The 12,461-nt window shown below is 38.7% G+C and overlaps 1 protein-coding gene across 6 annotated transcripts in view; it reads right to left on the bottom strand.

Annotated features, from left to right (window-relative positions):
* CARMIL1 (capping protein regulator and myosin 1 linker 1) overlaps window positions 1-12,461 on the bottom strand; it is a 202,768-nt gene that overhangs the window by 102,514 nt on the left and 87,793 nt on the right. For all 6 annotated transcript variants that reach the window (XM_050891525.1, XM_050891527.1, XM_050891529.1 and 3 more), the window contains 6 exons: window positions 12,319-12,378; window positions 10,147-10,268; window positions 8,023-8,120; window positions 7,597-7,667; window positions 7,394-7,467; window positions 2,145-2,220 (listed from right to left, as the gene is read on the bottom strand). In XM_050891525.1, the coding sequence (XP_050747482.1) occupies window positions 2,145-2,220; window positions 7,394-7,467; window positions 7,597-7,667; window positions 8,023-8,120; window positions 10,147-10,268; window positions 12,319-12,378 (501 nt within the window). The remainder of the gene's footprint in view (window positions 1-2,144; window positions 2,221-7,393; window positions 7,468-7,596; window positions 7,668-8,022; window positions 8,121-10,146; window positions 10,269-12,318; window positions 12,379-12,461) is intronic.

The raw sequence follows: 12,461 nt of genomic DNA, 5'->3' as shown, positions 1-12,461 counted from the left end.
AAAAACCCCCCAAAATCTCAAGAGCAAAAGCACTCTAGCTACAGGTCCTCCAAAGACTGCTAAGGACTAGTGCTTAAGGGCCAGTGTATTTCAGGATGAATTCTCCCAACCTACACAGAAGTAAATCCCATCTCATGATCTTAATGTTGTTGGATTCTAGAATTTGCACAGACATTTGCAAGTACCATGAATGAAACATGATAACAAAAGAGTTCGTTTGCTGTGCTCATTCAAAGAGATAAAACCTTAATGATTCAAAAGCCATACAGTGAACTCTCTACCTCATCACCTTTTATTATAATCTTTTATTTCGCTTCTGGATTTGCCTTTTTTTTCACAGCACACACTAACCAACATTCATGTGATGTCCAAAGCTGAATTTCAGTCATGATCATGAAGTGCTGAAACTATTCTGTTATCTGCCTTTAAAAACAACGTGACATTCATACCTAGGACATCTGTGTGTCTAATGAGTCTGACATTTTCTAGGTTTTTAGTGTTTCGGTTTTTTTTTTTACTGTTAAACTAATTGAATTCCTAAAAAGAAAAAAAAACCTGCTCTACTACACACATAAAATCTTATTAATCCTTTATACAGTAAAGGTGAAAATTTTTTCTGAAGAATGTCAACTCAGCCATCTTCCCAATTCTATCTTTGCCTTCCATATTTTAATAATTCAGAATATTATCACAAAGCTTCTACAGCAGTGTGATTGTAAGTGCAAAGTTTCATGCATGTACTGTAAAAACACTATGGATACCGTCTATCAAACACAATGTCAGAGCAGGACTCATGAAACGCAATGGGTTCAATGGCCTCCGGATATGTCTGACCTCATACTGACCCTCAGCTGTGTTCCTCTGGCACGGGTTTACTGTCCAACAACTCACGTTTTCCTGTTGTTTTTGACTGAAAATGGAATATGTGGAAGATAATTTTTTTTTTTTTAAGGAACTGATGCATTTTCAAGATTGACAAAGTTTATTTGTTTTCCACAGAGAAGTTGCTAAGAATGCAAAAAAACTTTCATGTAAAAATATCTCAGATAGATAATACGACCAGTTCTTGTTATAAGCAAACTACACTGGCCAGTCTTCTAACTAAGCAAACTATCTCATTTCATTGACGCAGAAACTGATTAATTGCATTGCACCTTTTAACAATGCTGATTTTAACAGTGAACTACAACAGGATTAAAAATACCCGCAGTTTCATTCCGTGCATAATTTCGAGTAAGATGTCCCAGCAAGAAAGAAAAGTTTTTTGCCTGCTCTTCTGCCAAGAATCACATAAGCTAGTTTCTACTGAATTTTCATGGAAAATGATAGCTTAGGAATGCAATGAGAGCATTTTCAGATCAATAAAATTGCATCAATTTAAACAAGATGAGAGTCAACCTTCATTTTTAAGGACAAAAGCTTCTGGATGCAAGCGTGAAAGCAATTTCTCAAACCACTATCTCCACCTGTGACTATAAACTTTCAAGTTGAGAAGAAATAGTATATTTTGATATATTTAAAATGTCACCTAATTACTGATTTTCTTGGCCCTTTCTTCAGTAGTCCAACTTGTTTAGATTTGCCCCCTTTTTGCTTTTCAGAAAGAAAACTGATATTGAAGAATACCAATGTCACACATCACTACATACTTATTACTACACAGGGTTAGCTTCAGAAACTGGGAGAAAAAAATCATCAAGTTGCAATGAAAATTACGAGGAAAAACCTGCTTTATATGTGAGAAAAAAACCCAGAATCCTGATATTTTCTTTCCACCTCCAAAAAGCAACTGAGATTTCTGGCTGCTTTAAAGTTAGTTTCCTATCTGGTCACCCAATATTGTTCGAGGGAGCTAGCAACACCTAATGAAGTAGTTTTACGGGCTACTGTTATTGCCCAACAAAGTTTTCAAAATTTATTCACTTGAAATTTTGACAAGACCTGACTCTCAGCAGTGTTTCTATGGCATGAATTAACTATCCAACAGTTTATATTTTCCTGATATGATTAAGGGAAAAAAAAATTTCAATAGATTGCCCAGTTGTACTTGCTTAAAAAAGTTCACCTTAAAAAATGTAATAGCATCCTCTAAAACACAGCACAGCCTGGTAGGAGCAGGTATACTGTTTCAATTTATTACTTACTAATTTCAGATCCTTGGAGGACAGCTTTGTAAACCACTGATTATACTCCAGAGCAGCAACTATAGGTATTAAGTCTCTAGAAAAAGAAAAACACTTTTACACACATTTCATATAACTGTCGGCTTTCGTCATTTGAAACAATCTCTTAAGTGTTCTTCCATATCTAATTCCCCATGCTTTTGCAATGCTAATTGCCTACCATCCCCATTACAGAAAGCTCTGCATTCTAAAGAACGAGCATCACCAGCAGCTGTGTGTCTTTCTCATATTTTAATACAAATTTTTGACTGGCCAACTGACATCCATTCTCACATGAATTTTTAAATGAGGAATTTGTCTGGGCTGCCATTCTTACTTTTAGCATTGCTTTTTCTTCAGCCTGTGACATATTTAAGCTTCTTAATCACCTCTAATTATAATTTAGCATGACACTAAAAAGGTTTTTGGCAGTCTGATGATTTAATATAATTCCATGACTGAATGCTTCTAGAGAACACCTCCTTGTCTCATCTCTATAGTTAAATTCCCCCAGGAAGCAGGAGACCTGCAAAAGGATAATGTGACTTTCAGCACAAACACTTCTTAATTGTAAAAGGGATTTCACAAATGAAATTCTAAATTATTCCCGTTTTCTTCATTCCAAGCCTCTTAATGTGATCTGCTCTCCCTCTGTTAAGTTTCTCCAATAACAGACGTTGATAAATGTCATGTCTGTACACAACCCCCCAGTAGAATCATTCATCAAGCACTAGCACAGCATTTAGCAGTGCAGCACTTGGATCATTTTGATGCAACATATTAAATACATATATACACCTACACTGGGACTTAACAGCTACTTAGAAAGCCCTTGTCTTTGTAATGAAACAAAGAGCTGTAATATACATGAACTTACTGGACCAGCAAAATAGTGCCATCCAAGCCTCAGTTTTTGCAGGGAGAAATTTAAAAGTATTGACTTTTATAAGCTAGTCCCACCCCACCCCCAGCTCTTCATTCAGGACATACACAGGTAGGCACAGGTCTGCACTAAACATGCAGCACCCTTCTACCATCTTCTTTTCCTTCTTCCTCTCCTTCAGTTTTCCTCTACGAACATTCCGATACTTCAGGGTGGTTGTTAAACACGTAGGAAAGCCAGGAGACAAGGCAACTTCATATGGACAAGCCTTCAGCAGGCTATATTGGGAACTGTGGTTGCTAGATTTGGAAGTGCAAGCCCATCACTAAGGTAACAGTACGAAGGTGCGGCATTTTGCAGGAAAAGACTGTAGCCTACCAACTGCGAAGCTCATGCAAATAGACCGTTTTCACACTCCTGCAGAGGAACTAGTGTGTGGTGCCCTTCAAGGATTAAGCCTGTTTTCCATCTTGTTCACAGCACACATCAAGTCTCATGGTGAATTCATTTCCACTGGCACAGTAGAGTCTTATCAGCTTCATGAAGTGTATAGATTTATTTCCATCCACCACGTTGTTTTTGTTCCTACACACACTTTATCTCCATGTAAAGCAGTAACTGACTAGTGAAACGTTAGGGGGGAGGGGACACCAACCCAGAATTATTTTCCCCTTAGGCTGGGCAGGCAGGAACCTTGCTATGGAGTAAGGAATGTCCACATAGAGGTTTGTTCCTCCTTTGCCTTCCCCTGGAGCAATCGGTAAGAAGGTAATGAATTAGCAGCTTTGATGTGCCTCTTGCCAGTGCCTTTGCCTTGGAAGTGGAATGAACATGAGAGTAGTTTTTCAGGTGTAATTTTCAGGTTATCCACCCAGTGGTAACCAGCCAGCCACAGCTGCTGGTGAATGCTGCAGGGCAAATGTTGGACAGGCTGACAGTACCACCATCACACTGGTGGAGCAGAGCTGTTCACGCTATGGACCACCACCACCAGAAGAGGCAGAAGGCACCACCAGCAGATGTATTTCAGCTGTCAGCAGCAGCACCAGTTCCTCCAAAGGAACAGAAGGACAATGACCAGTGATCACTAGCTGCAAGTGTTTACGCTACCAGGGAGCCGGTAAGCTGGCTTGGAGGGCTGGCAGGAGCTCAGTACCTTCTGGGCCAGAGAGTGGCTGCAGGCAGAACTTGCCTGAGGCCATTCCTTTCTCCCCTCTCCTCCCCAGGCCTTGGAGGGAAATGGCTGAAGGACTGGGTGCTCAGAGTTAGTGGGAAAACCATCACACTTTCAAGAAGTTAAAGAAACATTGCTCCAGCAGGACAGGAATATTTTAAAACAAATGGACCTAGCCGATTTGCAAATTCTCATCTTTAAATAGTTTAGTCTTCCACAGTATTCAAGGCCTGTTTGTTCAAACCCTAGACAAGCACAGATACTGGCACACTTCAGTACCACCACCTGCTAACCCACACCCCCCCCCTCCCTCCTCCCCACGTGCCTGAAGACAGTGGAACCTCTGCCCATTCTGCAGTAGCCTTACTGTCTAGAAACTTCACTTTATCAGATTCTACCATCTGATTTTAAGGAGAAACTAGATAGTTTAGTCTTTTTAAAATTTTGTTCAAATTTTTGAAGGTGCTTCTGACCAGTGAGGGTCCTTTAGGAATTTATCTCTACTCCTTCTCTTGCTTTGAGCTTGCCTAACCTCATTGCACTGGTTACTGAGTTTTCCTTTTCAAAATTATATACCGCTTTATTCACTTTATTCTATTAAATTCTAGATGTGGTACTAACAACGATCTGAATTCTTTTGCAATACGCTATGAAAGAATGCTAATGACCATTTCCAAAAGCAGGGCCTTCTCATAACTTTCCCTCATTGAGTTATGTTGAGTTGCTTATATTTGTTAGTTTGTTTGCTAAATTACCATCCAGAATAAAGTAAGATTTACAAAATGTAAATCTGTGCCATCTTAAAATGAAAACAGATTCTGTTCTTCTGGAATGCAGAAAATCTCTCCAAGCTTCAACAACATTCAAGCTTCACTAATGCCTTCACATTTTTTCAACATCTCTGTCCCCCAGAGTATTTAAGATGGCAAGAAATCTGAACAGTGCAAAGAAAAAAAATCTAACCAATCACGCTTTTCTGACAATTTTTTGAATGTCCAAATATGCTAAAACATATGCTACACAGATGAAAATTATGCTACTGAGTTAAAAAAGCTCTGTTCACTTTGAGCTTTTTTTGTTGTTAAACAATTATATGCTTCGCAGCACAACATAACTTCAGATAAAACCTCAGAAGTCATGTTCCCATGTGGCAAGCCATGCTATGCACTCTAAGTGTCAGACACTCTGGGAACTTAAATTCATCTATAATTCATGCCATCTTATGTTGACCTCTAACAGAAATGCTTTACTAGGAAAAACACAAATTTTTTATTTTTGCAATGTATAGCCCCTATATCCAGAGAACTGGTGTATCCATCCTGCCTCGCTTCAGAGCTACTCCACAAGATGAAGTATATAGTTTCAGCAATCCCAAAAATTAGGTGGACAAGATATACAAAAGTCTCTCAAAATCCAAAGCACGATGGCATAATGTTAATTTATAGCATTCTCACTGTGCTAAATATATCACAAAACACTCGCATACAGTCTTGAATTGAGATCTTGATCTGGGATCTCAGATCCTAATTTGTATTTTTAATGAATAACATAAGGTTTTGGCTTCCTAAAAAATTTAGTTTTCTTGAAATTTCAATCCAAAACCTTTTTCTCTCTTCAGTCCTCAACATGTAGAGACTCTCATCACAGGATGGATTCCACAGCATGTAAATGGCTGCAAAACTGTTTTGAATCTTTGGACTTACACAATCATAAGATTTAATAACGACTTTTATTAACAACACAAATATATTTCCTCAGTGATGTCAATTTTGTAAGGTATACTTCAATGAAAAGCTTCTGTGAAGCAGAACTCCATTATTCTGTTTTCTGAAAGCCAACTCATTTGAACCAGCTGAGATATCCTAAATACTTAAAACACTTCTTCTATCCACTCTTTCCTAATAAGTAATATTTTTCACTTCCAATAAATTGTTCAAACATTTAATTTCTATTGAAGCTGGGTATCTGTAAGTCACTTTCTCAAGAATGCGCCATGGTATTCTCAGCACTTCCACCTTGCAATATGTTTAAAGCATTCTTATGTTCTTGTCCCACATGTGCTTGTGCTGAATAGTATTCCTTTCCTTATCTTCTCTCAGCAAGGCTTAACCAACCAACCAGTCTTTGGCTACATTCATCACGCACTAGTTGTAGCCCTGTAGTCCTGTTTGAGTTACTTCTGAATTATCCAACACAGGTACAGCTTAGTAACTTTGCCATGGGATTCAGTGCAGATTGTGAAAACCCATCACAGAAGCTGAGTAAGTATCTGAGTGGGGTTTTTTGCAAGTTTACATACTAGATAGCTTAAAGCTGCAAAGAATGCTGTGGCAAAATACTCTTATTTACCCACCTCCAAGTTCAGCCTTCCTGTTAGAATATTTTAACATTGTACCTCTGTCAGATTCTTAATTCTTCCACTGGGCTTTCCCAAAGAAACAAATGCTTTCTCTATCTTATTTACAGTTTCTTAAATTTGTCATTTTCCTTGTATAATGACAGATTTTAGTTAAGACTTCCTCCCATTTCCTCCTACTTAAATATCTTTGGATTCAACTTTCTTAGAATCCAATTTTCTCAGCCAGCTAAATTCAGTAAACCAAATACAACACTTAGCTAAGTTTCAGCATCTCATAGTAAAATTACCCTCAATTAGTTCCCTTCTGGAAGTACACATTTTTGATAGCATCTATTGTAAGTGGAGAAACTACTGGCTGGGATTCAGTTGAACAACTGAAACCTTCTACTGACTTGCTGACAAAAGTAATTTCCTTTACTGTGTACACCATGAGAAAAAGATTCTGCATAAGTAAAGACTGCATAATTTCCTTTTTTGCTTTGCCCACCAGATGTAGTTGCATGTTTTCTCTGCTGAATTTGAGCTCTTATATCCACCACCGCAGGAAAAGTATCTATCTGCTAACTTTTTGGAGTGCTTCCAATAGCAAAATATATTTATCTTCTCAGGCTCCTCAATGAAATGTGCTCTCCGTTGGGCTTTCGTGCAGCTTCGTGCTGAAAACCAAAAATGCTACAGATGGTCATTTCAGAGGTCTATACATTCAAGTAACAGCTATGGGACCATCCCACTTCAGCAATGGCACGTGAATCCTATTGCGAGGGGTAACAAGAAAAGTTTGCAAAATGTTAGCATGATTACTGCATATTGTTTACCTGTGGTCAAGGTGGCTGAAGTCTTGCAAATTCAATTCTCTGGTATCTTGTGTCAGATAAATCGTATCGACATCCTGTTAAAAATACATAACCAAATATATCTTTACAGAACTGCTGGTTTTTTGCAAGTACGATGATTTACCTGCTCTTTCATCATTTGTGCAGTTAGCTGAAAAGAGCTCCAGAACAAGACATGTACTTACCCACTGTACTTCTTCTCTATAGGGAAATCCAAGCCAATCACAAACACAGGCATACATCTGCGAAAAGCCTCCTAAAAACAACCCAAGAGAGTATTTATCATAATAGTAAAAGAAGCAAGCAAACAAACAAACATCTAAAAGCATACTTTAATACTTAAAGATCCAGTCTTTCAAAACTCACTCTCTTTTTCTCTCAGAAGGCTGTCCATTGTGCTGCTGAAAGAAACTGAGACTATCCTATCTTTGCCCAGCAGGTTGCAAGAAAGCTTAAAATAGTGCCTTCACCTACCAATCAGAAGTCTGCTCCATACTAATTACACCTTAAAACTAATTACACCTTTACAAGCTCCTGCCAGAAATAGAATTAAACTTCCTGACACTGCAATTCCAGCCTTTTTATATTTGAGCCTTTAAATTCATTCTCACCACAAGGTCCAAGTTCTGCCACTGTCTGACTGTCCCACAGGGCCTGGAGATTAGCCAGTCTTTCTGAAGGCTCCATAGTTACTTTTTTCAGAATCCTCCTAGATGCGAAGGGCAGGGGGGGAAAAAAAAAAAAAAAATCATTCATGACTTTGAAAGTATTTTTAAACTCATAAATCTTCTTTATTTCAAGTATGATTTTAAATGAGCGTATAGGAAGAATTATCATCTTTAATACAACTCACTTCTCTGCCTAAAAGTCACACACATCATGATGCTGCCCAGCAGGAGCAACATTTATTTGTCTCTTCTTTCCTTCTGATGATTAACTCTGTGACTCCTGAAGCAACTGAGCCCTTTTCTATGACAGGATCACTCAAGCTAAGGAGACTTGTAGCTCTCATCTAACACAAGGATGCCCAAAACAGGGGAGAGGCATGGTATTACTGGTTACCCTGAAACCGCTGCTGTTAATGCAGTGCTTTTATGCAGTAAAAGCACTATGGTGCAAAGAGCCACAGAGCATGCTGAGTAGCTACATGTGGCCTCTAGGCTACACTCTAGATACCCAGCTCCAATCTTTGTAATTTAGTAGTGTTCTTCCCCCCCTAAACAAAAACACAATCCTGTCCTACCTATTAAGAAATGAAACTATCTGTTTTTCTGAATTACAAGACTGCCTCAAACTGCAGAATTCCATAAAACAGAAAGAAAGAATTAATAAAATACATTAATGGGAGAAACCTCTTTCCCCCTTTTTGCTTTTTCTGGTCTTACATGATCTGCATAACTCCAATGCCTTCATTTTGGAAAGTAATGCCATCTGAGAGGAGAACAAGACATTTGATTTCTTTTCCAGGAACCAAGCTCTCCATACAGCTACACCAAATGCTCCAGCAATGTTCTCAAGAAAGCCCACAGAAAACATGTATAGGTCTCAAGGCCTTCACAGACGCCCAGATGAACACGCACAGCCTCGCAGTCCTCTTCACTGTACTCTTTTTGCCTACATTTCTCACATTGTTACTGAGGTTTTATGGCAAACCTGCTCACAAATATTCACTTGTATGTGTGCTTTTTGAAGGAAAAGCTTGATCTCCATTAAGGCAGTTAATAATACTGCCACAGAGATAAACTGAAAGTAAAAAAAAGAAACTGCCAGCTGGAGTTTATGAACTTGATTTCCTCCTCCGCCTACAGGAAAGGTGAATAATAAAAACATGTACCCAAAATAAAACATGTAAATTTAGCCTGACCATTGACATCTAATGTCTGGTACAAACGCTCACTTAGAAAGATGATTGTGTCCTGGAAAATTCTTTTGCACAGTCCACTTTCTCTAATATTGCTGAAAACCAGGAGCTGAAGAGAGTAATAGTAGAGCTGTATGATCTGGTAGAGAGTGATGAAGATGAGGCAAGGACAGAGAGAAGAAATAAAATAAAATGAAGAAAAACTACTGAGAATTGCTGCAAGATGACAAAATTCAGAGGCATAGATACAAGAAAAAAAAGAAACAAAGGCAAGAACAATGCATAAAGAGGCAGAGCAAAAAAAGCTAGAGAAGGAGATGTATGATCCAAGGAGCCAGTTACATCACGGAAAGTATATGACAAGACTGCCCAGGGCTCAGTTTTGAAGAACAAGGCTCCCAATCATGTGCATCATTTCACAAACACTGAAAGTAAACAGAACTTTTCGCTCCTCTCCCAACTCAGATTTTACTTCTAGGGAAAAAAACAAAGCAAAACAAAAAAACCCACTAAGTATCACAGCTGTTTATGGGGAAAGGAGTAAATTACAACAAAAAGCCAGAACCTAAGCTATACCTGAGGTTGGAGAGGCAATAAGGTAAAATGAAAACTTAAGACTCCAAATACCTGCATCGCCCCTTCAAAACAAAGGCTCTTTTGACCCTACAGAGCATGCATAGCCTACCTATGCTCTGCACTGCCTCCTGGTTCTGTCATATACCTGCATAAAAGCTCAGTGCTTGCCTCAAGGTGTTTCTCATACCTTCAGTGCATTTCTGAGGTCAGGGTGGGGAGAGCTGTGGACAAAAAGTGGTGGCTTGTCCCCCTTTCCACACAATCTGTCGCTGCTAGAGGTGCCCAAAAAGACACTTACACTGGCGAGAGTCCAGGGAATATCTTCCTGAGGCAGGTCCCAATGTGTGCCAGCACCTCGTTCACATCCTCCGAGGATGCCATCTTCATGGAGATGCTGCATTTCTCAGTTTCCATAATCAACTGTAAATAAGAGAGCATGAGAGCAGGAACTGGGTATCATATAATTCATGTCCATTTAAAAAGGAGAGCATTTTGAATGCCAGCTGAATGCTTTGCATGCCAGTAGGAATCTGTTATTCCTTAAGACATGACACAACAATGCTCCAGGTAAAGTTTCTGAAAGTTGTTCTTGAATGTACAAGACCCTCATACTCAAACTTTGCTTTTCCTAACAGTGCCCTGCTTCCCACGGGAATAAAAGTTTCAAAGGATCTTGACCTCAGCTGACACTCTGAAAACCAAGAACTTTTCACAGCATTGTCCTCTTCGAAACACGTCCCAGAACACCAGGAAAAGCAAGTGCAGCCTGACAGGAAACTATTGAACGAGCAGGGCCTGCTTCCTCCAGCAAAAAGTCAAAGTCTTTTAATGGCTGTGATCCTCTGGAAAAGTTCTAATGCTTTGATCTGTGCCGTTTAAGAAAATGTTATGGTAATATATTGTCTCGGTTCAAATGAAGCAGTAACTCAGCTAATGTAACCATCCTGCTGTCTGGGGGATACGTGCTTCAGTGAGGGGGAAAAATAAAGCCTTTTGCAACCCATCTCTGTTATATATTGAGTGTTCAGAATCAAATCAGATTACTGTATGACTGACACATCAGGTCTGCTGCTGCTTTCAGCTGCATCACAGGAAGCAATGTAATGTTTCTGTCTTCTCCAATGTGAATATTTAGCACAGCCCAAGTCATAAGCTCTTTTAGATGAGGAGCTGTGCATACACAGTAAGAAGCTAACATTAGGAATAAATGAGAAATGTAGATAGATAGTACGAGAGGGGACACTGCGTAGTATGCTACAAAAGATTGTTTTTATTGAAACTAATTCCCAGGGCTCTTTCGGTTCCCAGTTCATGTCCGAGGGTTATCCTGGTGATGACCCCAAAGAGGCTGTATTATCCTAGCACAAGACTATGTCCTTCAGGTATCATGCATATAACACACTGTTTGCAGGAAAATTGCAACAATACCATTTGCCCCACAAGCAATAATCCAGGATTCTGCTGGCCTTCAGCTATAAGCCTTACACATTTAAAACACAAATGATGTAAACGTGCAAAACCTTAAAAAATACTTTAGGAAAATGGTATGCTGAGCAAGGCTGCTGAAAAACCCTTGTAAACTTTGCTACTACAGTGATAGTCTATGTCTCCAGGAATAATTAGCATTAGCTACCACTGCATTTTAGTACCTTAAATAAATAAAGCCACAAAAACATACACAGAATTTACTAAATGTCTCCCCATTAAAATAGTAAACATCTGGACCTTTTTTTTTTTTCTCCTTTAAGGAAAGCTTCAAAAGTCATGTTAAAAAGATGACATGTTAAACACAATGAGAGCTTTTCAGAGTTCAAATAAAGTGCCAGATGATCCTATTTTTAAAAAGCTCTTTAAAAGCCAAATACACATGAAACACATGAAGACTCTGATACAATTGAACTGTCAAATCTTGTCAACATGTTCATCTTATGAATGAAAAACTTACTAAAGGCATTCTTCTTTCCAGCACCTTCTCTTTGACATTCACTTTTTTGGGCACATAACTTGCTGTCAAATATATTTTGTGTTGTATACAGTAATGGCACCAAGAGTAGTTGGAAGGAAAACCATTTCTGCCTTCAATGTAAGCAGTAGCTTTTGGCTTCACCATAAAGGTATACACCACAGAAGCCATTCAAGCTGGCGTGGTGATGATTATATACCAGCCGGCATTGTTTTATCGTCTCTGAGAAAAACATTCACTTACAAGACAAAAGAAAACTTGTACCATATTAAACCAGGAAAAAAAATTGTATTTCTTATCATCATCTCACCTGCACAACACATTCCTAAAATTGACTCTTTAAATTCTTATCATTATTGTTAAGACTTTAAAGCATCATGAACGTAAGAACGCAAACGTACAGTGCGCTCACCGGATGGGGACACCTGCACGTTAGAGCATTACCTCCTTGACTAGAACAGATTTAACAATGAGTAAACAAGTACCTTTTATCTAGAATACACTCACCTGACCTGGTTTACTGGAAGTTACTCCTTGGATTTCCAAGTAGCTGAAAGTTAGTTCTAACTGTAGTGAAAAAGAAAACGCCACATTAGTGCAAACATCATCTTATTTTAAAGAGCACTTACGCTTTTCAATGAGGTTAAGAA

This window comes from Gymnogyps californianus, chromosome 2 (genome assembly GCF_018139145.2).
Source record: "Gymnogyps californianus isolate 813 chromosome 2, ASM1813914v2, whole genome shotgun sequence".
NCBI classification, from domain to species: domain Eukaryota; kingdom Metazoa; phylum Chordata; class Aves; order Accipitriformes; family Cathartidae; genus Gymnogyps; species Gymnogyps californianus.
This window is presented reverse-complemented; position numbering and strand designations above follow the sequence as displayed.